Source organism: Delphinapterus leucas, chromosome 19 (assembly GCF_059928025.1).
Source record: "Delphinapterus leucas isolate spDelLeu-1000000601 "Yukka" chromosome 19, BTC_Dleu_Yukka2, whole genome shotgun sequence".
Taxonomy (NCBI): domain Eukaryota; kingdom Metazoa; phylum Chordata; class Mammalia; order Artiodactyla; family Monodontidae; genus Delphinapterus; species Delphinapterus leucas.
Genome location: NC_143147.1, coordinates 52,881,824 through 52,908,841, shown reverse-complemented (window position 1 = coordinate 52,908,841; position 27,018 = coordinate 52,881,824). Strand labels below are relative to the sequence as shown.

The following is a 27,018-nucleotide window of genomic DNA, read 5'->3' as shown; positions in this document are numbered from 1 at the left end:
ATTGGGTCTTCGTTGCTGCGCGTGGGCTTTCTGTAGTTGTGGCGAGCAGGGGCTACTCTTCGTTGTGGTGCGGTGGCTTCTCTTGTTGCACTGCACGGGCTCTAGGCACGTGGGCTTCAGTAGTTGTGGCTCGTGGGCTTCAGTAGTTGTGGCTCGTGGGCTCTAGAGCGCAGGCTCAGTAGTCGTGGTGCGTGGGCTTAGTTGCTCTGTGGCATGTGGGGTCTTCCCCAATCAGGGCTAGAACCCATATCCCCTGCATTGACAGGCAGATTCTTAACCACTGCACCACCAGGGAAGTCTCTCTGTGTGCTTTTTTAGTGGTTGTTTTAGGTATTACACTGTACATACATAATGTATTGCCATCATTGGTGTCACATTTTATAGATTTCAGTGAAGTACAGACACCTCCCTTTATATCCCTTTACCCTCCCTGCTGCATTTATACCAGGGTTCACTGCTTCATGAGGCTGCTTATTCCATTTTTGGACAGGCTGATGCAGTGGGAATCTAGGAGGAAAAAAAGAGAGAGAGAGAGAAGAGATTGCAGTGAAAAATGTAAGGCAAATCCGATAGGAATGCATTTATTCGTTTGTTTGTCAAATGTTTATTTAGCACTTAAAATGGCCAATCAGGGACTTCTCTGGTGGCACAGTGGTTAAGAATCCCCCTGCCAATGCAGGGGACTCGGTTTCAAGCCCTGGTCCGAGAAGATCCCACATGCCGCGGAGCAACCACAACTACTGAGCCCACGTGCCACAACTACTGAAGCCCGTGCGCCTAGAGCCTGTGCTCCGCAACTAGAGAAGCCACCGCAATGAGAAGCCCGCGCACCACAATGAAGAGTAGCCCCGGCTCACGGCAACTAGAGAAAGCCTGCGTGCAGCAATGAAGACCCAACACAGCCAAAAATAAATAAATAAGGTAATTAATTTTTTTAAAAAATGGCCAATCATCGGGCTCAGATGCTAGGGAAGCAGAGATAAAAGATGTGTCTAACATCTAGGGGCTCCCAGTACAGTTGAGGTGGTAAGACAAAAAGTTGCAGCAACACTGGTAGTGATGGTAATAATGGTGCTTGCCTTGAGACCAGGCACAGTTCTGAGCACTTCATATGTATACCATCTTTGTATCTACCCTTTTACAAGCATTTTCACCCCTGAACTAAATTTACCACCTTCTGTGTCACTTTTCTCAATGCTCAAAGAAGTTATCCTTCTTAGTGAAAAAAAAAAACATTTTTGTTGAAGATACCATTTTTCTAGTTTGTTCTTCCCTTCCAACTGCCAAGAAACAACCTTGGAGTTCTTTTTGGGTTTTATGTTTTGTTGTTGTTTGTTTTGGGGGGTTTTGTTTTGTTTTAACTTTCAATTCATTCTATGTGTAAGATCTTAAACCCTGAAATTTCCCCCTTTGATTTTTTTTTTTCCAATTTCTTTTGGCAGCAGAACTAACCCCCCACCTTTCATCTTTGTGAGTTTATTATTTAGTTTAATTCAGATTCCAAAGATTGGGGTGAGGTGCCCTCCTCTGTATTCACATGGGGCCTGTACATAGTTCTACCTCATCTGGAATGTAATTCTTTACTAGTAGTTAAAAGCTGAGACTGGAACAAGACTGGCTGACTTCAGATTCTAGTTTCACCTCTTAATACCTGGATGATCTCGGGCAAATTTTATAAACTTTCTGGACCTCATTTCTTCATCTTTAAAATAGATCTAATCATATAATCCACCTCCAGAGATAATCCAAATAATGAGCTTTTATATTTAATCTTCAAAGATCCTGAGTTTTAGACATGCAGTAAACTTTGACTTGATCCTGTTAGGATGTAGCTAATAGAAAGCTCTTCAAATATAAATAATTTGGGAGGGGATTACTTAATTTATTACCGTGTTGATACCAAGTAATTTTTAAAATTCTATTTTCTAGTGTAAGACAAGGTAGATTTGAAAGTTATTTGGAAAGCAGACTAAAAATAGCACATTTGATTTCTGTCCAGTAAATGTTATAAAAGCAGACATGATTTTCTTCAGTATGTGTTGGGGGGTGGAGAGAGAATTGAGAATCCTATTAAATGTCAAATGATTGATGTCTGTACTGTATTAAGAATACATTCTGCAGATAAATGGGCAAAAGGATAGAAATAGTTCACAAAGAAGGAGGAATATAGGGGAAGGGTATCCAGCTGTATTAAAAACATACAAATTGACATAATTTTGAAATACCATTTTACACCTAGCAAAGTAGCATAACAGACAGTGCTGATGAGGTTGAGGTAAAATTGTACTCATTCATTGCCAGGCATTGTAAACTGCTAAGACCTTTGTAGAAAGTCAAATGACAGTACAGAGCAAAAACCACGCAGACTTACATTTCTTGTGTCCTGATAATAGCACTTCCTAGAATTTGTCTATAGATAAATTCAACCAAAGTATAAAGGATATATTCAAGAAGACATTAAGTGTCAAAATACTAAATCAGTTGGCTTTCCTGATTGGCAAAAAATATTTAGGTGTTTGGCATCCCCCTACCTCTCAGCACCACTCATCACTTGCTCCCATATTTTCCATTCATAGAGTACGGAAATGATTTTTATTTTTTCACGAGAGCTGTTCACAGGTTAATTGCATGCTCTCACTCCCTACTCTATAACCAAGTCTGTTTGCTGAAACAAGGAAGTCAGAGAAGACTGTGTTCTGAATCTTAGGCTTCTGGTAGGAGAGCAAAAAAATGTTTCTGAGAAAAGGGAATTTTAGTGGAGCAAGAACAAAGCAAGACCACACTTGGCAGTGACACGTTTTTGCTTAGAAATGTCAATTCCAGAACCCACCATTCTACTCATTCAGTTTTTTCTCCTCTCTCACACCCTCCCTCCCTCTTCCCCTTTCCACCCCACCCCCCAAATTGGAGGAGTCTACTCTGATACTTAAGCCTTTCTCTTAATGCTTACAAGGAGAAGAAAGGGATTTGGAAAGGGAAGAGTATCAAAGAAAAACCTACTGACAGCTCAGTAGACCCACAGTGGTGATGCTGCCATTTGATTAGGAAGCCCATGGTTATTTCAGAAAGAAAATCACCCGTCACCCATTTTATGAGATGCTGAAGCTACATTACTTTACACATCATTTATACTCAAGGTTCAGGTATAGGGTGCTATGGCACTTAAAAGTACCCACGGAAAACCAGGCTCTAAGGGTTCATCATTGTCTAGGCCTACAGCTTAACCAGTATGCAGTGTGTATTTCTGGGTGTGTTTAAGTGGCTGCTTTATAACTTATAAGCTTTGAAGGGTTTGTCACTAATTTCCCCCTGAACTGTTGAGAAATTATTTCATAGCAATAATTATTAAAAAGGTACCCATTTGTTTTCGGTATGGATGGCAGTGTAGAGGATGAGCTTCCTAATTAATTAACAATTGCACTTTCATGATTTTGGCTTATTGGAACAAATAGAATTTCAGGCTTTAAGGGAAATGCTTTAGCTCTATATGGCGTTTGGGGAAAATGTGAATCTGGACTTGTGGACGTGAATCATTATTGAGTTCTGTGTTGGAAATATGGCTTACATCACCATTTAAAGACTGCATATTATTTACTTCTTGTGGTGTGGTTTTATAACTTGTGTATGCAGTGAGAGAAGTGGTGAGCTCAGTTTTACGTCAGGGCTGGAAATAAGAGTTGTACTTGAAGTCCTACGGTGAGATCTTTGTGTGGTTGGATTCTGTATGTGAATCTTCGTACTTGCATGTTATGCAGATGCCTGAGCTTTTCTTCTTCTTCTTCATTGACCTTTTGGGAACTGTTCTGAGTTTTTTCGATGTATCTTTTTTATTAAGTTATTTTGAACACATAATAACTTGGAACACTCAGGGATTGTTTTACATTCATTTATTAAATTAAATGATAGTAAGTGTGGATGATTCTTGGCCATAGCTATTCCATAGTTTGCAGAACTTGATAATGAGCAGTAATTTGTCCTATATATATAGTTTTTAATCACAATACAGATGCAGGTGTTTTCCTTCTGTGAGCAGTTGAGTCTGTAAGTCACCTTCTGTGGATGTGGGTGTCCCAATGACTGAGAGCCAGCTGTTGGGTGTTTTAACTAAACAGCTCGCTCCTAGTTGGCTGCTCAGATCCCATTGAGAGAGGTATTGGCTGCTCCAGAGAATAGAACAGGAATAGAGCACACAGGGTGAAGATTTTTGCAAGGCCTTTAGTGACCCAGTTTAAATTTGGTGAAATTTTCTACTTTGGCTTTTTCCTATAGGTGCCAGAGTTCATCTGCTTCAGATTTTCACCAATGACTCATCTTCCTGTCATATTTTCTTAGACTACAGTGACGTAAGACTCTTCGAGTCACTGTTAGGTAGTTTCTCCTACCACGTATAGGAAGAGAGAACAGTGATATTCAAACTCAAGTCTGTTTCCATCTCATGCTGATTGATTCCTATGGTACATAGAAAACTGTTTCTCCCTGAAAATGGCACCCTAGTGATTTATTGTTTTCTGTGGGAGGAAACTTATGACCTTCTCTTTTCTTTTTCCCTTCCAGAGGGAATCTGGAAAACTTGTAAGCAAAACATCATTTCTCTTAGAAAATTTTGGATAACAGAAATTCTGGATAACAGGTAAAAAGTATATTTAAATTTCTTTGGAGATGCTGATAATCACCTATTATCTGCAGAAGTAAACCAAGAGAGGGAAGATAGGAGAGGAACGCTAGGTGTGCTGTGTGGCAGGCGCTGTATTAGGGATTTTACACACATTATCTCATTTGATGGTTTTTACCTGGATTCTGGACATAGATCTAAGAATCTCAGAATAAAACTATCCTTCAAAATGCTGTTTTAAGTGGATTTGTCTATTGATTGGATTTTTAATGTCCTCACAATTCAATCTACAGGCATTTTTTAACTTCTACCATAAACAAAATACAGAAATATAATACAGAATGCTAGAATCTCTGTGATGCAGCCTAGCTCAGGAGTGTCTTCCTTGTTTATTTCTGTCTTTTATTTTAGTTCTTGATCTTTGCCAGTTACTTGCAGCTGTACTATCTCCTTAATTCTTTTTTAATACTTTGTCACCAGGTCCAAAATTTAACTTTCCTGATAAGGTACCTCTTCACAATGGAGTCCATCCAGCCCAGGTGTCCCCATTATGTTCTCAGTGGCAGTCTTACTGTGACCAAATAGCCATACTTCTGTGCTATTTTCTTATCTATATTCCACAAAGTTCGAAGGTCTTATGAAATAATACTGTATGTAAAAAATCCAGTATAGGGCTTCCCTGGTGGCGCAGTGGTTGAGAGTCCACCTGCCAATGCAGGGAACACGGGTTCGTGCCCCGGTCCGGGAGGATCCCACATGCCGCGGAGCGGCTGGGCCCGTGAGCCATGGCCGCTGAGCCTGCGCGTCCGGAGCCTGTGCTCCGCCACGGGAGAGGCCACAGCAGTGAGAGGTCCGCGTACCGCAAAAAAAAAAAAAAAAAAATCCAGTATACTTTGAGATATATATCTCAAATGATAGATATAATTTTACCTTTTAAGCTAAGGAAGACACGAAAACTAATCAGACTTCCTAGGACCCTGTAGGCCCAAACCAGTGCTCTTAGACTGAGGTGAATGGTCCTACCTGATGGTAGTATAGAGAGTGAGGTGCTATTTATTCTAACAGCCATTCTAGTATGAGCCTTGAAGATAAATTTCAAGTATGTAGAGAAGTAGTTCCTAGAGATATCATCAATGAAAAAATTAAGATTTTAATATTTGCTGATTTTCCTTTGGTATTTTTTCATTTTTATCAGGGTGAACCAGTTCAGTCACCATGAGTTGGAGCTTCCTCACTCGCCTGCTAGAGGAGATCCACAACCACTCCACGTTCGTGGGGAAGATCTGGCTCACTGTATTGATCGTCTTCCGGATTGTCCTTACAGCTGTAGGAGGAGAGTCCATCTATTACGACGAGCAAAGCAAATTTGTGTGCAACACAGAGCAGCCAGGCTGCGAGAACGTCTGCTATGATGCCTTTGCACCCCTCTCCCACGTGCGCTTCTGGGTGTTCCAGATCATCCTGGTGGCCACCCCCTCAGTGATGTACCTGGGCTACGCCATTCATAAGATTGCCAAAATGGAGCACGGTGAAGCAGACAAGAAGGCTGCTCGGAGCAAACCCTATGCAATGCGTTGGAAACAGCACCGGGCTCTGGAAGAAACAGAAGAGGACCATGAAGAGGATCCCATGATGTATCCAGAAATGGAATTAGAAAGTGAAAAAGAAAATAAAGATCAGAACCAATCTAAACCTAAGCATGATGGCCGACACCGGATTCAGGAGGACGGGCTCATGAAAATCTATGTGCTGCAGCTGCTGGCAAGGACCGCGTTTGAGGTGGGCTTTCTGATAGGGCAGTACTTCCTGTATGGCTTCCAAGTCCACCCATTTTATGTGTGCAGCAGACTTCCTTGCCCTCATAAGATAGACTGCTTTATTTCCAGACCCACTGAGAAGACCATCTTCCTCCTGATAATGTATGGTGTCACAGGCCTTTGCCTGTTGCTTAACATTTGGGAGATGCTTCATTTAGGGTTTGGGACAATTCGAGACTCACTAAACAGTAAAAGGAGGGAAATGGAAGATCCGGGTGCTTATAATTATCCTTTCACTTGGAACACACCATCTGCTCCCCCTGGCTATAACATTGCCGTCAAACCAGATCAAATCCAGTACACCGAACTGTCCAACGCTAAGATTGCCTACAAGCAAAACAAGGCCAACATCGCCCAGGAACAACAGTACGGCAGCCATGAGGACAACCTCCCAGCTGACCTGGAGACCCTGCAGAGGGAAATCAAAATGGCTCAGGAACGCCTGGATCTGGCAATCCAGGCCTACAGTCACCAAAACAACCCCCATGGCCCCCGGGACAAAAAAGCCAAAGTGGGGTCCAAGGCTGGGTCCAACAAAAGCAGTGCTAGTAGCAAATCGGGGGATGGGAAGACCTCCGTCTGGATTTAACCTTGGCTGGGCTTAAAACTTGTGCTTTTCGTAGTTCACAGTAAGCAGCGGCTCACAGAATAACGACTTCCACTGAGTAAACATTCGGCTCTGGTTATTTTCAGGGATGCTGTTGGCTCATGATCCAAGCTCAGGGGACTCTGAAGTGGGGGCTGGGACAGGGGGAAAGAACGGGAAACACGGTGTTCCTGGACACATGTTCCAGCAATAATACAGTTGCAGAACTTTACATTTGTGTCTTCCAGATCTGGAAAAGAACAGATATATTTAAATCATTCTTGTTGAACAGTTTTTGTATGTACAGTATTATGGTACATTTTTTTTTTTTTAGTATGAAAACTTTTCTTTGTATTTGTATATTGGACCACTGTAGTTATACTTTTATATTAAAGGGGAAATAATCCTTAAGGTAATGCCTATTAGGCTAGTGTTATTACTTTGTTCAGCAAATTCTACCCTGGATTTAAAGTTTTAATAGATGCTACATACCTAATAAAAGTGCCTCTCGTGTTGCAGGGAAGATTTCAGTTATGTAAGGAGCCGGAGGAGGATGAATCAGTTCTCAGTCTTGGAAAGAAAGTCCATAGTAGAGGGAGGTTGAGATCTCTCTTTGACTTGAGAAATCTTTGAATCTCGTTCATGTGTCCAGATTTGTATCTAGTCTTTGAAAACCTATTTGTGTTTTCAAAGAAGATAAAGTGATTCACTGCAGAAGTCCTTTAAATATCAAGCCTTGCCAGTATATGCTTTGATGGTGTGTATATAATGTCAGTTCTTTCAAAAGGCTGTTGCACAAAGCTGTCCTCATCCAGTAGCAGTGTGGAGACCCTGGCTAGAACTGTTCTAAGATTCCTCTGTCACAAAACAAAGGCACTCCTGGGAAATAAGCCCTGATAAGATGTTTAGTTGTGGACCTGTTTGATTTGCCTTAAATCTGTATCCAAAAACCTGCCTCTCTGTTTTCTTAAGAAGCCAGTGATGGATACTTTTTTTATATGGTAACAGTAAAAATACGAAAATTCCCTTCTAGGCTAAAAATTAATCAAAGCTACCTTAAACTGCATATGGCAGAAGGCCTAAATTCAAATTCCTTATTTTTTATAATTCACCATGGGACTTTTATAATTTACATATTTCTGCCAGTGTAGGTTTCTGCCTGGAAGACCAGTCAGACCTGGGATTCTATCTGTAAATAGACCGAAAGAGAATTTCAGTATTTATTTGCTGTAGGCATATCTATTTGTTAATGACAAGCATTAATGTTCACATAACACTCGTAATTTGCAGTAATATTTTATTGCCATTTTCGCCCTTCTCTTATGTTGGAGAACTTTGCTCTCCTGTCATGTTCACATCATTTGTCTTACAGTTTATGAGCTTCTGAGTAAGAGCTTGGTAAAGATTTAAAGGAAGCGGTGTTTGCTTCACCAGGGAGCTTTCATTCTGGGTATCTCACTCTCTTCTAACAGAAAGTTATTGCAAGCCACCTCCAACATTGAAATTCCAAGAGTGCTATTTTTTTGACTTAATTTTTAAATGTCAGTTCTCTATTCTTAGAACAGCGTCCTGTATGCAGTTCTTTTTTTCTTTGTTGTTCTCCATTGCATTTCTCCCCCACCTCCACCCCCCGCAAAAGACACTCAGTTGAAAATTTAAGCTTATCTTCTAACCATGCATTTACCTTTATTTTGCTTTTTTTAGTCTGTAAATTTTAGCCTAGAGAAGTTCTTCAGGATCTCTAAACACTTAAGCAAAAGGTAAACTCCCTTGAGACTGAAGGGGAAATTTCAGAAAATGATTTATACATGTATGGATCCTTGATAATTAATAGACCTGCACAGTTTCCTTGAAACCAAGTGTTTAATAAGGAATTTCAAATAATTATTCTAAAACAGGGAAGATTTTAAATACTTCATACTTCAGGCCAGCTAAGATAAAGAGCTACCAATAATTCTTATGTCAGTAGAACTTCATGTATATTTCTTAATTGAAGGACAGAAAAAATACACATACATTCACATCCATCTATTCAGAGTCTGAAGGAGAACAGAGTGGCTTTGCCAGTGGAAGGGTTGGGGATCTGAGTGAGAGAGAGGGAAGGAGTCAAGCAGAAATGCCAGGCAGACATTCGGCGCCAGAAGCATCCACTTAGTTTCTACAAATAGGGCCCCTGGTGTTTCATCTGGGCTTGTTCTGATGAGAATGTTATCTTTTGTGTCTGGATAATTCTTCAACTTCCTCAAGTACATAGAAAGATATTCTGGGTCACTTCACATGTGTTAAAGTCTATTTTTATTCTCTCACTAAAGTTCTAATTATGACATAGATTTCCCAACTCTCACTACTTTCTTAGTCCATTTCTTTCAGCCTTTGAACATATGAGTTTGCCAAGGCCATTCTCCCCTAACAACATGTCATGGACTTACATTAAGAAAACGGCCCTATCAGTGTCTAGCTTGTTAACCCATTAATTGGGTCTACATTGAGTCTATAAAATACTGTTCCAGTTACTGTTCTGGAACTTGCAGGTATTTGTATAAAACACCTGTCAGCAGGGTTTTTTTTTCCCTATCAAAATCATTCCTTTGAATTGCTGTATAAGACATGCTCTGTAGGGCTTCCCTGGTGGCGCAGTGGTTGAGAGTCCGCCTGCCGATGCAGGGGACGCGGGTTCGTGCCCCGGTCCGGGAAGATCCCACATGCCACAGAGCGGCTGGGCCCATGAGCCATGGCCGCTGAGCCTGCGCGTCCGGAGCCTGTGCTCCGCAATGGGAGAGGCCACAACAGTGAGAGGCCCGCGTACCGCAAAAAATGACATGCTCTGTCGTATGACATTTGCTTCTCTAAATAGAAGTTGAGTGCTTAGTCCTTCACAGACTACAATCAGGATATGGTCAACATGTTATATTCCTTAAAATACAGTTGGATTTATTCAGATGTGGTGTGTCCTTTGTTCATCTTTGTTACAATTATTCAGAAGAGATCTGTAAAACAAATAGGCTTTTTTTCTTAGTTCAAATTTGAGGGAAGAATTATATAACATTTTCCCCTAAAGAAATGTTACTGTTCATTTTGTGGCTTCCTCTTTGCTTTATGCCTTAGTGTCGCCTGTTTCTATATTTGTTCATTTAAAACCACAAGCGTGTTACTTCATTGAAGTCAGTTTGTCTGGGGATTTTCCTTGACTGACGTCTATAGACTTTCGATAAAAAGGAACTTTGCCAACTAAAATGGTTCTCACAGGTTAGGACTCCCACATATCTGTCTTTTAGAAGGACACCTGTATCTTTAAAAAGAAAAACGTCATCATTAGGTACCTTAACTGTCATTTCTTCATGGTATGAGACTAGGCAGTTCACTTTACTTTTCCAAGTTCCAGGAGCCACTTACCTCTCAGAAGTGTTATGAAGTAGTTAGAAAAAGCGTCTGGTAAAAAGTATTAAAAAACCAACTATTATTATTGGTCATTTGTCTGACCTTGGAGCTTCAAAAAAAAAAATAGGTGAAAGAACTATGTGATGTAGTAAGAAGTCCTTCAGTGCTCTTTATCACAGGAATCAGTGATTGTTTAAAACACTTAACTTGCTCTAAGCAGTTTATACCAAGAATGGACTTAAATGTTATTCCTATTAGTCATACCTATGCTTTGCCCGTTACGCTTATAAACGTCTAGGCTTCACGTTTTCTGTCTCATTTAAGAGACAGTACACTGCTAAAAATAATACCTATAGTTTAGGATAAATTTTTGGCCAGCCAGTTTTTTATAAAAGGCAAGTATGTTATGCTTGAACCTACTTCACAAATGCCTTTTTATACAGGAAGGGTCTTTCCCAACTGTGAAGAAAAGTACCTGAAGTCAGAGATACGCAGCTGCTGGTCATTTTGATTGGAAGGTTCCAGTTGTCAGATTAATTTTATCTTTATAAAATCATGTAATTTCACGAAGAGTCTTACCACCTGAAAATAAAGCCCCTGCACCTATACAGTGCAGAGTTTGGAAATAAAATTTCAACTCACCTATATATCGTAAATCTGTAGTAATCCACAGTTACCATCAAAGGTTAGAGTCATTAGGTTGACTTGCATACTTGTCACTCATTCTGGCCACATATCCTGGAGAGTTTAAAAGATTTTATTTGTTGTCCCTAATGTGCAGTTGTGTTGTTTTTGTTGTTTTTAATAATGATGTTAAGTGAGTTTGGTTCATGCACATTCCATGTTAATAATCATACTTTTGAAAGAAGCAATCCATGTATTCCAAAATTCAAGATTCCAAACAAAAGAAAGCCCTACTCCCGTGCAAAATCTCTACAGAAATAAAAGAAGTAAGAGTTCTGCATTTCAGGGTTGGCTTGCTGAACCAGCAAAGACATTTGGCTGTATGATTCCAAGATTGGAAGTGGTTTTCTTTTCTGTACTCTCTATTGTGTTCTCTTCGATAAATCTCTTACAGAAGTCTCTACCTCAGGCACTAAGTGTTAGATATGATTAGCATATTGATACCAAAAATCTTAGCTAGGACTTCCAACTTTTCAAGATAATTTAAATGTAAAATTCAACTGTTAACCAGCAATTTAATGTCATGTGATGTGCAGTTTGGATATTGTATGAACAGCTAAGGAGTTACCCATTCTAGTGCCAAAGATCACTCGTTGCTAATTTTGTTCTGTACAGTTGATGTAAAATTTTATGGTGGGGACAGACTCTGCTGAGGGCCTTGTCTCTAGGAAGATTTTTTGTCAGTTCCAGATGTTTTTGTCAGTTCCAAATACAGTTTAGAAGATTCATTCGTGGTCTGTGCATCTTTTTCCAAACCTGAAAACTCAACTGCCAGGTGTCATATTCAGGATTTTTACCCCGTTCTTTGTGTCAAATAGTGCCCGAGAGCTTAATGGTTTACACAGAAAACCTGATATGAAAATCTCTTCGCATACCTTCACCTGTAAGTTGATCTCAGTGGAAATACGTGAGCAGGAAATTTTCCAAGTAGAGGTTTGGGCTCAAAAGATGCCCTTTTTTCATAGCTGGGTTAGAACTCCTCTGGGATGGCTGTGGCTAAAAGGATTTGGCGTGTTTGTGGCATCACAATCTGGGAGGGGCAGGTGGCCTTAAGGGTGGAGGCTAAGGTCTAAGCACAGAAACCGGCAACATACCCGCTCTCTGGCTCCCTTTGGTTCTCGAGGCCTGGAGAAGAGGAGTGCCTTCTGAGAAAGATGCTCCTCACAGATGTAGACCAGTCTTGGTGTGACTAATCCACTTTGTGAGAATAGAGGATGTGGGAGAGGGCTAAGGAGAGGGTAGCATTTATTCCAACAATGCCCTCTGTTACCCCAGACACAGAATAGCTGACTGAGTGACAGAATAGGTCATGCGTCAAGCCCACCCTCAGCGGCACAGATTGTAAACTGGTCAGCCAACCATATTTGGTAATAAACTTGTGAGCTGTTTGAAAGCTGCTGGAGCTGTTAAGTCACTGCTAGTTCGGAAAGTGGATTCTTTGGCAGATTTGCCATCAGAACAGATACTAGTACCTGGAAAAGGTGTTGCATCAAAGTTAAAGTCTGTTTTCTTTGCTACATAGAGATTAAAACAATATTTCTAAGGTTTTAAGGGCTTATACCAATCTTAACGTGTAATACTTTTAGGGTTTGCCTCCTTTAGTTATTTCGAGTTGGGAGCATGTCACACAGGGGCATAAGGGATGGGGGGTTGAGGCGGAGCTGAGAACAGAACCCAGGTCTGCACGTTGATTGCGCAGTGGCTTAAGCCAGCATCCTATGTTCTTTTCCTAGCGAAGTGCAGAAGCAGATACTAGTGGGGCTCTCACTGTGGCAGGGGGTGGATCCAGCTGGCTGGACCTTGCAGTGTTGACAGCATTTTTTCCAGATGTGACCCTTGGACCACCTATGAAGAAGTAACAGGGAATTCCTATTAAGATGTTGGTTCCTTGGACCCATCTGAGGCCTATAATAAGAACTAATAAGTTCTCCAGGTGATTTTTAATCTTTTATTAAGGTGTAATTTACATGATGTAAAATTCACCCTTTTTAGTGTATAGTTACAAATGCATGCATTGAGCAACTACCACCGGAAGATACAGAATAGTGACATCACCCAAAAATTCTCTCTAGGTAGTTCTTATGTATATTGAGGTTTGAGAACCACTTAGGAAAAAAATGAAAACATGAAATGTGGGCCAGAATAAAAGTGAGAGGGGGATTGTTTTGAATGATCTCTGTTCAAGGAGGTTTAAACCTGACATAGCACATGAATGTCATCTCACGTGCCAGCTCAGGTTGATGGCTGTCTGGAGTGGAGGACTGCAGACTCTCATCTGGAATCAGTGGGTTAGTCCGTAAGTGATTTGGGGGAGGGGCGGGGGCCGCTGGGAAGAATGCTGTCTCCAACTAGATGTTTAAACATAAGTGTTTTTTATTGGAGTATAGTTGATTTAAAATGTGTTTCTGCTGTACAGCAAAGCGAATCAGTTATACGTTCACATATATCCACTCTTTTTTAGATTCTTTTCCCATATGGGTCATTACAGAGTATTGAGAAGAGTTCCTTGTGCTATACACTAGGTTCTTATTAGTTATCTGTTTTATATATAGTAGTGTGTGTATGTCAATTCCAATCTCCCAATTTATCCCTCCCCCACAAGCATAAATTTTCAAAACATCCTCCAATATGCACTCAGGACTTCTGGCTTATGACTATGACTAGACCAAGAACCATCCCACCTTGTATATGAACGAGTTTGGTGTCTTTACTTTGGAGTTTCTCCACCCTACATTTTATAACATCTTTGAGGAAATTAGAAATAGGAAGTGACTCAGGGTTGGAAAACAAAAGGAAAAAGATGATGACATGGTAACACGCATCCGCTGTCAGTTGGTTTTCTCTCCTGCCCTCTCAATCCTGAGGAAATGGCACGGCACTTCCTTGCCCTGCCCTTGACATGCTATGCCTACTTTAAACGAGATTCAGGGATTGTGAAAGAAAACCTATGGAAGCCCACTGCTAGTGCCTCAAGGAAAAGCTGACCGGATTCCCTCTTTACCCTCGGCCAAACCTCCCCCAAGTATCCTTGTCTGCTCTGCTCTGCGGGGCCATCACACAGGGTATGGGCTGGCTGACAGCCTTAAACTCCAGGCAAGGCAGAACCAAGCAACTGTTCATAACCGATTTCGGTGCATAGCCAGTGACCTGAATGGGACCTGACCATGGGGAAAAATGATACAGAACTAGATAGCTTTTTTCAATTTTATTTTTAGTTTGTACAGTCAGTCCCGTGAAAGTGAAATTTTATCTTTGCCCTGGAAACATTGAAAAACACTGACAGGGAGCTCCTTCAGCCTGGCCCATTTTCCTGAAAGCGTGTTGCAGCTGTGGCTTCTGCCCAGCAGGCAGAGACTGATGTTCGATCCTGTACCCAGGTGCTGTAGAGAGCAATGACAGGCCTCAACTTCTGACTGCAGAGGGGTCTGCACAAGGATTTGGGCTCCGTAAGACACTTTTAATGCCAAAAGCCCTGGAAACAGAGTGAGTGCAAATTGTCAGTGGATTGTTTACTTCACATTCAAATGGGGAAATGATCACAGACAAAGGAGCTACAGCTTTTTTTTAAAATATAAATTTATTGTTGGCTGCGTTGGGTCTTTGTTGCTGCACACGGGCTTTCTCTAGTTGCGGCGAGCGGGGGTTACTCTTCGTTGTGGTGTACGGGCTTCTCATTGCGGCGGCTTCTCTTGTGGAGCACGGGCTCTAGAGCGCGGGCTCGGTAGTTTTGGCGCACGGGCTTAGTTGCTCCGTGGCATGTGGGATCTTCCCGGACCAGGGCTCAAACCCGTGTCCCCTGCATTGGCAGGCGGATTCTTAACCACTGCGCCACCAGGGAAGCCTGAGCTACAGCTTTTGAACCAGTTGTGATTATAGACCAGCTTGTGATTATGGTGTTTAGTTCCAGTGGTCTGCTTTGGGGGGCTTGTTGACCCAGAAGACACATAGTGTGGGGTAGGAACTGCTTTTCCTTTATCTTAATTGACCCTAGGCAGTGAGCAGCTGCTCAAGCCAGCCCTTTGAGTTGTTGGCTATGATCCCAGGAAATAGCTAGAAGAGTAGGAAGAGTAGGGACTTCCCTGGGTCCAGTGGTTAAGAATCCACCTTCCAGTGCAGGGGACATGCATTTGATCAGGGAACTAAGAGCCCACATGCCGCAGGGCAACTAAGCCCATGTGCCACAACAACTGAGCCTGCGCTCTAGAGCCTGCAAGCCACAGCTACTGAGCCCGTGTGCCTAGAGCCCGTGGTCCACAGCAAGAGAAGCCACCGCAATGAGAAGCCCATGCACCACAACGAAGAGTAGCCCCCGCTCGCCGCAACTGGAGAAAGCCCGTGCATGGCAACAAAGATCCAACGCAGCCAAAAATAAATAAATACGTACATTTATATATTTTTTAAAAAGTAATACACGTGCACATGTCTTACAAATTCAAAGTACCGGGGCTTCCCTGGTGGTGCAGTGGTTGAGAGTCTGCCTGCCAATGCAAGGGACACGGGTTCGTGCCCCGGTCCGGGAGGATCCCACGTGCCGCAGAACGGCTGGGCCCGTGAGCCATGGCCACTGGGCCTGCGCGTCCGGAGCTGTGCTCCGCAGCGGGAGAGGCCACAACAGTGAGGCCCGTGTACCGCAAAAGAAGAAAAAAACAAAAACAAACAAAAATTCAATGTACCAAAATGTGTTAAGTGGGTGAAGAGTAAATATCCCTTTCCCAATAGTTTTTCTCCCCAAGTGTAAATGCTGGTCTGTTTTTGTGAGTTCTGCACAGGTTTCTCCTGTGCGTATATCAGTCTATGTATGAGGTGTCATCCTATAGACACCTCCATGTCTTATTTTTTCACTTCCTACATCTTGGAGCACTTTTCACACTAGCATTTGTAGACCTGCTTTGCTGGATGCCTTCAGTTTTATACTTTATGCTCCTAGCAACCCTCAACACCGTGTTCTCGAGAACAGGAGAGAGAGCTTCCCAGAAGTGAATTTGCAAGCGCTTACGAAAAGCGAAGACCATGCAGGTGCTTGATGGGGGGTCTTCAGCTGTCTCTCCGAGCGTAATTTCGTAATTTCTAGTGTCTTCGTATAATACATCCTCTGAACAAGGATTGACATGTAGTTTTGGCTCTTTCCTAAAAACTAAAAGCTATTATTAAATTTAGCCCCCAAAACTTTCTCAGATTTAACATCTACAGATTTAGGCCAAATCATGGTAAGATGAAGGCCAGTAAATACGCATTTCTGATGTGGTCTGATCAGAGCACAGTTACTGCTTCTGTAGAAGTGAGGTTTCCTCATCAAGGATGGTATTGGGCCCACTGCTCTGGCTGTACTGGTCGTGACACTGGAGTCTTCTCTGTTTCTGGGCAACGTGCTTTAGGAGGAACATGGGTAGGTTGGGGCATGTCCAGAGGAGAATAACAGGACAGGGCAAGACCTGGGTCCCTGGCCCGTGAAGGGCACTTAAGGTATCTGAAAGGATCTTTAGCTTGAGGGAGAGAAGACTTGCACTGGGGAAGTAGGAGCAGTCCTCGCAGTTAAAGGACTCGCCTAGGAATTCCGTGGTGGTCCAGTGGTTAGGACTCTGGGATTCTACCGCAGGGGACACCGGATCGATCCCTGGTCAGGGAACTAAGATCCCGCATGCAGCGGGACGAAAAAAAAAAAAGGACAGTCCTAGGAAGATAAGAGGACACCAGTAAGGAGGAATCAGAGGGAGGCAGAAGGTGGTTACAATTTAAGTTTTCTGATAAAGAATCTCTAGGGTTTTGAGGTGGTGTGTTTCCCATCATTGTAATTCACACGAAGGCTAAACTGGGGGTTTTGCAGCAGGAATCAAGCGGGAAGTTGGACAGATACTTTCTCAAGTCCCTCTCATTTCCTGACTCTGCAGTTCTGTCTGAATAAACAAGATTTTAGTCTCCATCCCCCTTTCAACAACACTGATTATTAGGATTTTTTTCTTTTATTCTTTCCCCTGAAGCTCCTGGAGGGGCTGGGCAAGTATTTTAGTAAGTAAACACTATAAATCTTTGAAGTTTATGAATTACTCAGAAAAGGGAAGAACCCATGGAGATCCTCTGAAGCTAGTGGCCGGCTCTTGTGTTGGAGCAGCAGGCCTGTTCTACCTCATAGCTCCACCGTCTCCGCTCTGGGCCACGGCAACTGCACAGGGTGTCATGTATTAGTGTCCTCCCCAACAAGGATGTTAGGTAACCCCACATAGGAAAAAACTCTGCAGAAGTTGCAAAAAGACAGAAAACGAGACTCCCTGAGTGCCTTTACAGAGTTGTAGAAAATAGGAGCTTTACATCAAAGTTAACAGGGTCAGATGAACGTTACAAGCAACATAGTGGGTTCAAGGGGGCGTGTCCTCTAAGGCTGGGTTTCCTTATCTGTCAAGTGGGGCTAAAATAGACCTGTATTTGGTGAGTGTATCACCTGAGATGCTGCACCAGTGCCCGGCCCACTGTAAGCCCTTACTAACTAGGGGCTGTGAGTTCTAAAGCTTCATACATGAGGATACTTGGTGGGACGAATGGTGTTTCCACCAATAAACCTGGAAAGGCTCAGAGGAAATATGGTTGAGGGAGAGGGTGTGGGATTGGGAATATAATCCCAATTCTTTTTTACAGTAACAAGTCAGTTATTCTTTCTGTTGTGCATTGGGGAAGAAATTTCCACAGTGAACACCTGCTGTGGGGTATGTCTCAAATGAAACTGTTTTGCTCTCACACCCCAAAGATCATTCACATTCCAGATTAAACCCCAGTTCAACACGACAGGGGCTCCCCTGGTGGGCCAGTGGTTAAGACTCCACTGTGTGGCCGAGAAAAACAAAAAAAAACCAAAAAAGCAGGACAGTTGTGAGCCAGTCTGGATTTTCAGGTCCAGTTGTATGTTTCCTATTTTTTTCCCTAGCCCAGTGCACAACCATCCAATCCAGGCCAGTTTAGTCTTTGGAGGCACTGCTTTTTTTTACTTGACAAACACTAAGCACCATGAATATTGCAGGCATCAGATTACGTGCTGGGAATATGATACTGTGAAAGGCAGGCTCTGCCCACCCGTCATGGAGCTGATGCTGTCTGGAGGGGTGGGAAGCATGCGTGGACAGGCTAGTGTGATGGAGTGTGCTGAGTGCTCTGATCTAGGAAGGAGAACAAGTGTTCCAAGAACATGTGGGGGAGACACCCAACCCAGGTGTCTTTCTGGAGCAAGCCACATCCATTGAGACCTAAATGATGAATAGGAGTTAGCTGGATAAAATGAGGGTCACGTCATAAATGGGGAGAAGGTCCTGAAAAACTTCAAGAGACTGAAAGAGATTCCCAAGGTTGGAGTCTAGGGGGAAGGTGGACTTGAAGTGAGCTGGAAAGGCACGTAGGGAACAGGCAGGTGAGCCAGAGCTCCGCGTTGAGGAGCGACTGGAGAGGGCGTGGCTGGAGGAGTGGAGTTGGCCGTTGCCAGGGTCCGGATGATGGGATAGAGAAGGAGATGGATTTGGAGTTGACAACCTCCAGTGTTTGCCCCAAGGACTGGATGATTTTTTTTTTTTTTTTGCGGTACGTGGGCCTCTCACTGTTGTGGCCTCTCCCGTTGCGGAGCACAGGCTCCGGACGCGCAGGCTCAGCGGCCATGGCTCACGGGCCCAGCCGCTCCGCGGCACGTGGGATCTTCCCGGACAGGGGCACGAACCCGTTTCCCCTGCATCGGCAGGTGGACTCTCAACCACTGCGCCACCAGGGAAGCCCTGGATGATTGATGAGGAAATGTGATGGTAGGAGCAGCCAATTCTATCAAGAAGTGTGGCTGTGGTGCCACAACTACTGAAGCCCTTGTGCCTAGAGCCCACGCTCCACAACAAGAGGAGCCACCACAATGAGAAGCCTGCGCACCGCAACAAGCCCGCGTGCAGCGATGAAGACCCAACACAGCCAAAAATAAATAAATACATAAATTTATTAAAAAAAAAGAAAAAAAGAAGTGTGGCTGTGAAGATTCAGGGCTGGTAGCCAGGGGTGTTCTGGTGGTGGTGGTTTTGTTTTTAAAGATGGAAAGGTCTTGAGTTTGGAAAGAAGTAGAAGACATCAGGGGAGAGGATTAGTAAATGACAGAATGGGGACTTCCCTGGTGGTCCAGTGGGTAGGACTCTGCGCTCCCAATGCAGGGGGCCCAGGTTTGATCCCTGGTCGGAGAACTAGATCCCACATGCATGCCGCAACTAAGAATTCACGTGCTGCAACGAAGATCCCACGTGCCGCAACTAAAATAAATAAATAAGTAAAACTTAAAAAAAAATAAAAATTAATGGCAGAATGATGTCCTGAGAAGGTGGGGGGGTTGTGGTTCTAGGTAAAGAGGGATTGACCTTTGGGAGGAAGGACTCAAGAACACTGGTAAGAATGCAAGTGGGACCCTGGTAGGGCTTAAGAGTGGGGTTTCAGTTTGAGAGTGAAGTAGGAGGCTTGTGGTTATCTGGGTGAGAAGGGGTGGGATGGGATGAGTTTGTCGGGAGCAAAGGAGGTGGGATTAAGTGACGGGGAGAGGAAAGCATCGACCAGGCAAATGCAGGTGTGCCTGTGCTGCCGCTGTGAGCACCCAGCTGAGGTGGGAGACTACTGTGTTTTTTTTGGTTTTGGTTTTTTAAATTTTACCTATTTCTTTAATTGAAGTAGAGTTGATTTACAATGTTGTGTTAATTTCTGCTGTACAGCAAAGCGATTCAATTATACATATATGTATTCTTTTTTTATTCTTTTCCATTATGGTTTATCATAGGATACTGAATATAGCTCTGTGTGCTATACAGGAGGACCTTATTGTTTATCCATTCCATACATAATAGCTTATGTCTGCTAACCCCAATCTCCCACCCCATCGCTTCTCCAATCCCCTCCCCCTTGGCAACCACAGGTCTGTTCTCTATGTCCGAGAGTCTGTTTCTGTTTCGTACATAGGTTCATTTGTGTCATATTTTAGATTCCACATATAAGTGATGTCATATTGTATTTCTCTTTCTCTTTCTGACTTACTTCACTTAGTATGATAATCTCTAGTTGCATCCGTGTTGCTGCAAATGGCATTATTTCATTCTTTTTTATGGCCGAGTAGTATCCCATTGTATATATGTACCACATCTCCTTTATCCATTCATCTGTCGATGGACATTTAGGTTGTTTTCGAGACTACGGTTTTGTAATGATGTCAACCTGGGCAAGCCTGAGAGTCTCTCTCCCCCTAAGATCAGCCCTGCTTCCCACCACCCTACCCCTGTGCCCTCAACCACACCTCAACCTGGGAATGACCCCCAGAGAACTGACAATCATCTCATGACAAAACAGAGTTTTCTGGGACAAACTTCATACGGTCTGTCCTCAGTGGAGACGCTGGAACACGTTCCTGCGGTGGCCTCTGGGGTGATGGAGGCCCCGTACTTTCAGCAGCTGCCAGGATCAGGCTTAACCTGGAGGAAGTTACAGGGGTCAGGCTGAAGAAAGGCAGAGCATGAGTTTATTTTTAAACCCAAGTGGGCACTCCAGCTGCCAGGGAGGAGCAGACAGCTCTTGGGGAGAATAGAGGTTGGCAGTTGGTCAGACACTTGTCAGGAAGCATGTAGGCTGCCAAGTGGGCAGGGGTTCAGGTGGCTGAAGGCCAGGACTGTCCCTGAGGGGCCGGGGTGGGGAACTGCAGGGAGCAGCAGGTAACACTTCAGAGCCCAAGACGGCAGTGGGGGCGCGAGGCCTGAGCCCAGTGGTCCGGGCTGCCCTGGGGCCGTGAGTGTACCGAACACGGCCGGCGTCACTTCCCGGGGGGTGGGTCAGGCTGGGTCTCAATTCGTGGTCAGACGGACCACGTGAAGAGCTCTTTTTTTTTTTTTTTTGTGAAGAGCTCTTTGCAAGAGCAAAGGGCAGTCCAGCATCAGGGATGCTCTGTTGGCATTCTGGGGGACCAAGTGTGCCTCATCTCCTTACAGCTGAGCTGGAATGCAGCGTGGGGGATGGGATCCAGGGCTTCACAGCCTCATCAAGTTCAGGAAGTAGGGAGATAATTCTCCCAAGTTCAGGCGACAGCAAGTCCTCCTGAGGACTCCTGCCCCAAGGGCTGTCGCCACACCTTTCAGGAACTGTCACCAGGGATGGCGTCCAGGTTGTAAGGTCATAAAAGAACAGTGATAGTTTGAACCACAGCACCGATTGACGTTTATTTCCCACCTTGCTTTCAACACCAGGAGGCCTGAAGAGCCACTGTGAATGTGGAGCTAAGGTTGGGGTGCGGAGGGTTCCTGGGCTTGGCGGGAGCTCCTGGGGGTCTGTGTGAGCCTGGGGTGCAGAGATCTCACTCCCTTAAATGTATCTGTAGCATCTTAAGAAATGAGAATTAATCTCCATCTTCAAAGGCCAAATGTTGAAGCTGAAGCCATTACTGACAGCCCTTGAAGTCCTTTCGGCAAGAAGAGTTGTCATCAGCACTGAGCCTCGGGGCCGGGGCTGCCTGTCTCCCGCTGACCTTCTGAACAGGTTGATAGAAGTCTGACTGTACCTACAGCAAGTGCCCGGGGGCCAGAGCCGCTCTGAGGGCAGGACACATTTAGATCTCTCAATCTAGGTTAAGTTAAAATTCCCCAATCCTGGGACTTCCCTGGCGGTGCAGTGGTTAAGAATCCGCCTGCCAGTGCAGGGGACACGGGTTTGTGCCCCGGTCCGCCGTGGAGCAACTAAGCCCGTGCGCCACAACTACTGACCCTGCGCTCTAGAGCCCGTGAGCCACAACTACTGAAGCCCATGCACCTAGAGCCCATACTCCGCAACAAGAGAAGCCACCACAATGAGAAGCCCCCGCACTGCAACAAAGACAAAATAAATAAATTTATAAGAAAAAGAAAAAATTCCCCAACCCTGCCAAAGTCATCCTAGCCTCTCTCTCGCCTTCTAGAAAGGTACACACAGGATCCCTCTGACCTCATTCACGAGATCTTGTCTACTGCAGCTGATCCAAGTCTTTCTTGCTGTAATTTGTTTCCTCTCTTCTGTCCTTGCCTGATTTCCAAGTTGCCTGGGTTTAGATATTGCAACTTAGTAATGTTAGTTATTTTCTGAACCTACGCTGTCCGCTCTGGGAGCCACTGGACACAGGTAGCAGTTGAGCACTTGAAACTCCACTGGTCCAAACTAAGATGTGCTTTAAGTGAAAATACATTCCCGATTTCAAAGGCAGAGGGCAAAAAACAAATGAACCCCCCCAAAAACCCCAAACCCAATATAACATCTCAGTGATTTTGTTGATTACATGTTGAATTGAGATTATTTGGGATATACTGGATTTAGTAAAATGCATTAATATTAACTTTGCCTGTTTCTTTTTTTAATGGGGCTACTAGAAAATTTTAAAATACATACATAGCTTGTTTCTGTGGGCTGCATTCAATTCTGTTGGACACTGGGATGAGCCAGAATGAATTTGTAATCATTTCTTCAACTCCACAAGGAAGCTCTGAGCAAATTCAAGGTGCTAACGTCCCCAGCTCTCCATCCCGGCCACCTCCAACTCATGAGGGCACCAAGGGGACCCACACATTAGCCTGAATAAATAGAACAGGGAGTTGAAATCTGCACCCATGATTCACCCAGAAATCCTCAACAGGTGGGTGCTGGTTTAGGGAGTGAGACTCAGAGACAGTCTGGGACAGTGATTTTATCTGCTTTTTTGTTTCTACTTTTGAAAAATCAGATACCTGGGAATTCCTTGCAATAGGTGGTCTTTTTTTTTTTTAATTTTAGCTGCACCATTAGGCATGCAGGATCTTAGTTCCCCGACCAGGGATGGAATCGGCACCCCCAGCAGTGAAAGCGCGGAGGCTTAACCACCGGACCGCCAGGGAAGTTCTGCAATAGGTGGTCTTCACAGTAAGTTTAATTTCTGGTTCCACGTCACACTCTTTAGGCACCACTCTACCAGAACTGCCTGACATGTTCTGAAACCCAAGTAAGTACAGGTTTCCCCCACCATCTGAAAGTAGAGCGTTCCTAGGAGAACCTTCATAAGCCAAAATGGAGTACAGCAAAGAAGCAATTACCTTAGGATACATCCTGCTAACGAACGCACAAAATAACACGATAAAGCACCAAAGCTCACAGTGCATTGGCAGCTTGGTGCTGAGTGTGGTTCTTGGGGAAGGAGCTTGGCAGTGCCACTCTCTCTGCTTGGGGTGCTCGAGGCCTCTATAAGGGCTGTTGCAAACATGCTGAACGCTATTTTCGCCTTTCATCTTTTTTCTTTTTTAAATTTTATTTATTTATTTTTGGCTGCGTTGCGTCTTTGCTGCTGCACGCGGACTTTCTCTAGTTGTGGCCAGTGGGGGCTACTCTTCCTTGCGGTGCACGAGCTTCTCATTGTGGTGGCTTCTCTTGCTGCAGAGCATGGGCTCTAGAGCTCACGGGCTTCAGTAGTTGTGGCGCGCGGGCTCAGTAGTTGTGGCTCGTGGGCTCTAGAGCGCAGGCTCAGTAGTTGTGGCGCACGGGCTTAGTTGCTCCACGGCATGTGGGATCTTCCCAGACCAGGGATAGAACCTGTGTCCCCTGCACTGGCAGGCAGACTCCTATCTACTGCGCCACCAGGGAAGCCCTTTTTGCGGTACACGGGCCTCTCACTGCTGCGGCCTCTCCCGTTGCGGAGCACAGGCTCCGGATGCACAGGCTCAGCGGCCATGGCTCACAGGCCCAGCCGCTCCGCGGCATGTGGGATCTTCCTGGACCGGGGCATGAACCCGTGTCCCCTGCATTGGCAGGTGGACTCTCAACCACTGCGCCACCAGGGAAGCCCCATCTTTTTTAATAGAAGTAAAAATCCTCTTCGAATTTCTTTCAGCTAAGAAAACAGGTACTAATGTAGGTCTCTTGTAAAAGCAAAGGGGCATAAAGTGAACTTTCAGAAAACGGGGGATGTCTGTACTTTTCAGATTATCTGTTTGGACCAGATCTAATTGTTCCATTCCAGCCTACAGAGCCTGGCACCTGGGCAGATGGGAAGTGCGCTGGCATCAGAGGCGCTACCTCCCCGGCATTCCCGCTGCCCACCCCCCTCCCCTGCGCCTGCTCCGTGGCCTCCTGCACCTCTGTGCACCCTCGCAGGTAACATGTGGGGCTCCGGGTTGGGCCTGAGGCTGAGCGCTGACCTACAAGAGCCAAGTGCTGGGCCTCCCGAGTCCTCCGCCAGTGCCTGTCGGCAGCCACACTTTTCACTACCTGAAGTGTCAGCTGTATCTACACATCAGACCGAGTTTGAAGGTCACCACGGACCCAGAACTGAGAAGGGGTATGCACGGGGATTGGCAGAGTTGAGAGGCAGAGCAATGAAGTTAAAAGCAGGGTTTCCAGCCCAGAACAGAGAAGAGAGGGCAAACCTAGACTTCCGGTCATGACTGAGGTTTGAGAGCGATTCTTGCCGGGCTGCCTCACCCGTGAACCCAAGGGGAAAACGCTGACCTTCTGCAGTGGGGGAGTCTGGGGGTAGAGGTTGCAGATGTGCTGGGGGATTGAGATGCCGGAACAGGGTGGGGACCAGGAATTTAGGCCAGCACTGCCCCGAGCCCTACTCTCTCTGCACGTGGAGGTGGTCCTAGGAATCCTGCCCTTCCGGCAGCTTCTAGCTGCTCGCCCTCCCCAGGCCCTTGCCCACTGCAGCTATTTCTTGCTCCCCTTATCTCTTCTCTACCCTTCCGTTCCTCCATCCTTGCCCCAACCTCTCTCATCTTATCTTTCCCCTGAACAGGCAGGACTTTCAGAGCAAGATATCTGCAGGCCCAAAACGCTCTGGAGGGGAGGATGGGAGGAGGAGGTTCTTGGCTCAAACTGGGCCCCCAGTGGGGGAGGGACTCCCAGCCTTGGCCTTGCTCAGCCCCTTCCTGCCCCGGGCACAGTGAGGAAAGAGAAAATTCTCTGCGGGCTCAAGAGCACGGTGCCCTTGGGACCAGATAGCGGTTTTATCCAGCTTTCTGGACTCTTGGGAGGTGAGGACAGGCTGCTCTGGCTTCAACCATAAAAGGCAAGTTGGGTCTTCTGCCTGTTGGTAAGATGCTTTCCTAACTCATCTCCCGTCTGCTTTGCTGAAGCCAGAGACAGCAGTTATCTTTGTCAGGAGAGCAAGGAAGCGGAAGCGCCAGGCCCTCCACCCAGTCGATGCCTATTTCCGGTCTGGGAATGGAAAGCTACGCCCCTTCCTCCCAGCCTCCCAGAGCCCAGTCCTGGGTGCTCCCGTCCCACCTTTAGTGCCCAGTCATCACACTCCCTCCTGGGCCAGAGAGGACAGGGAAGGGTCCTGGGCCACCGCTCGGTCATTTACAGAAAGGAGAGACACAAGTCGGTGTGAGCTCCATGGAAGCCCCTGGACATGATCTTTAATTGATGTTCCTGTCCCTGCCTCCCCACCCCGAGCCCCAGATGACATATTTACAGGATGCTGTATGGAGCCAGTTCCAGGCCCAGGTCAGTGCAGCCTCCACTCCTCCCTGGGCACTGCCAGGGTGGGCGCTGCCAGGGTGGGGCAGGAGGATGCAGACAGCTGGGAGCCAGGTGGACTGGTCACAGGAAGTCTTGTGTTCTCCACATGCCCACCCCCACCCCCATGTGCACGCACACACAGGTATGCCTGTGCGTGCAGAGGTATTCAGACTTGTGCGGAGATGTGGATCCAAATGCTTGTGCCAGATGCATCGCCACCTGTGTGCACGTGTGTACCACCAGAGGATGCCTTAAGGTACCGCAGCAATAGGGCAAAACCCGGCCCTTAGCCTCCTGCCCCTGCCTCAGTTTGTATGGCTGGTGGGGCAGTACTGGCCAGAGGGGTACCCCATCCACCCCCCTCACTTGGGCAGTACCAGCTGGAGCTCAGTATCAAGGACCCCACCGCAGCTGCATCCAGCCACCTTAAAGGGTGTCAGTGGGCCTCAGTCCCCAGGTTGCCCTGAGGGGTGGTGCAAATAAACAGGGAGCCATTTCTTCCATGATTCCTCCTCAAAGATGCCCCAGGGGGAGGCAGTTCAAAGGCCCTGGGGTGTTCAGAAACCCCTGCTGGTCTGGGTGGGGGTATCCCTGGGAAGACGGGCTCCGTTCATTTGTGGCTTTCATCCGGAAGGTGGCTTGACCCCCAGCTTGCCCCTGCCGGCTTTTTCTCAGCAGTTAAGGAGCCAGCTCCTCTGTCCCAAGCGAGGGTCATGAGGAAAGGCCCTGGGCAGGACTGTGTTTGTGGGGGGACTGAGGAATTCTGCCAGCCTCGGTCTCGGGCTCAGCTGCAGTGGGGATCAGAGGACTAATGGGGAAAACGACTGTAAACTTACTACTCTGCCCTGGAGTGGGGTTAAGGAGCAGAATGGGTTTGACAGGGACTTGAGGACTTTTCTAGAAGCTGAGGATCAAACATGAGACTTGCCTTTTCCTACATCCTCTTGCACATCACAGGCAGAGCCCCTAACCCTCCAGGCACTGGGCCACCCCTGGCCTTCCGTCCTTGGGAGAGTGCTCCCTGGGAAGATGGCCCAGCCGGGAACCTCCAGGCCACGCCAGGGGGCACCTAAACCCTGAGTCAGAATCACCCTTCTTGAAAGGGGGAAGGTGCCATGTTATTTTAGGGACTGTATTTTCTAGGACCGTCCCCCCAATACATGTGTCCTGTCAGGGACAGCAGGACGGTTGTTTTGGAATTGAAGACAATCTGGGACATGTGGTTGCCGTACCCATAACCTAGGCCTTGGGCACGGAACAGGCAGCTTTGGTTTGAATCAGCACTCGTACTTCTCTCCAAGCTCAGCAGGGCTGGGCGGAGGGGGCAAGCAGGGATGCCAGGCCCCTGCCTGGCTTGGGGACGTCTGTGTTCAGTGAGAAGATTCCAGGTGTGACCATCCCAGGGGAGGGACAGAGGGTATGGTCAGACCTCAGCTCCTCCAGTCCTT

At 45.7% G+C, this 27,018-nt stretch overlaps 1 protein-coding gene across 1 annotated transcript; it reads left to right on the top strand.

The window, feature by feature from the left end:
• Positions 1-2,995: 2,995 nt before the first annotated feature.
• Positions 2,996-13,021, top strand: GJC1 (gap junction protein gamma 1). Its single transcript, XM_022565210.3, has 2 exons — positions 2,996-4,630; positions 5,808-13,021. The coding sequence occupies exon 2, from the start codon at positions 5,828-5,830 to the stop codon at positions 7,016-7,018; it is 1,191 nt and encodes a 396-aa protein (XP_022420918.1). The 5' UTR covers positions 2,996-4,630; positions 5,808-5,827; the 3' UTR covers positions 7,019-13,021.
• Positions 13,022-27,018: the final 13,997 nt, after the last annotated feature.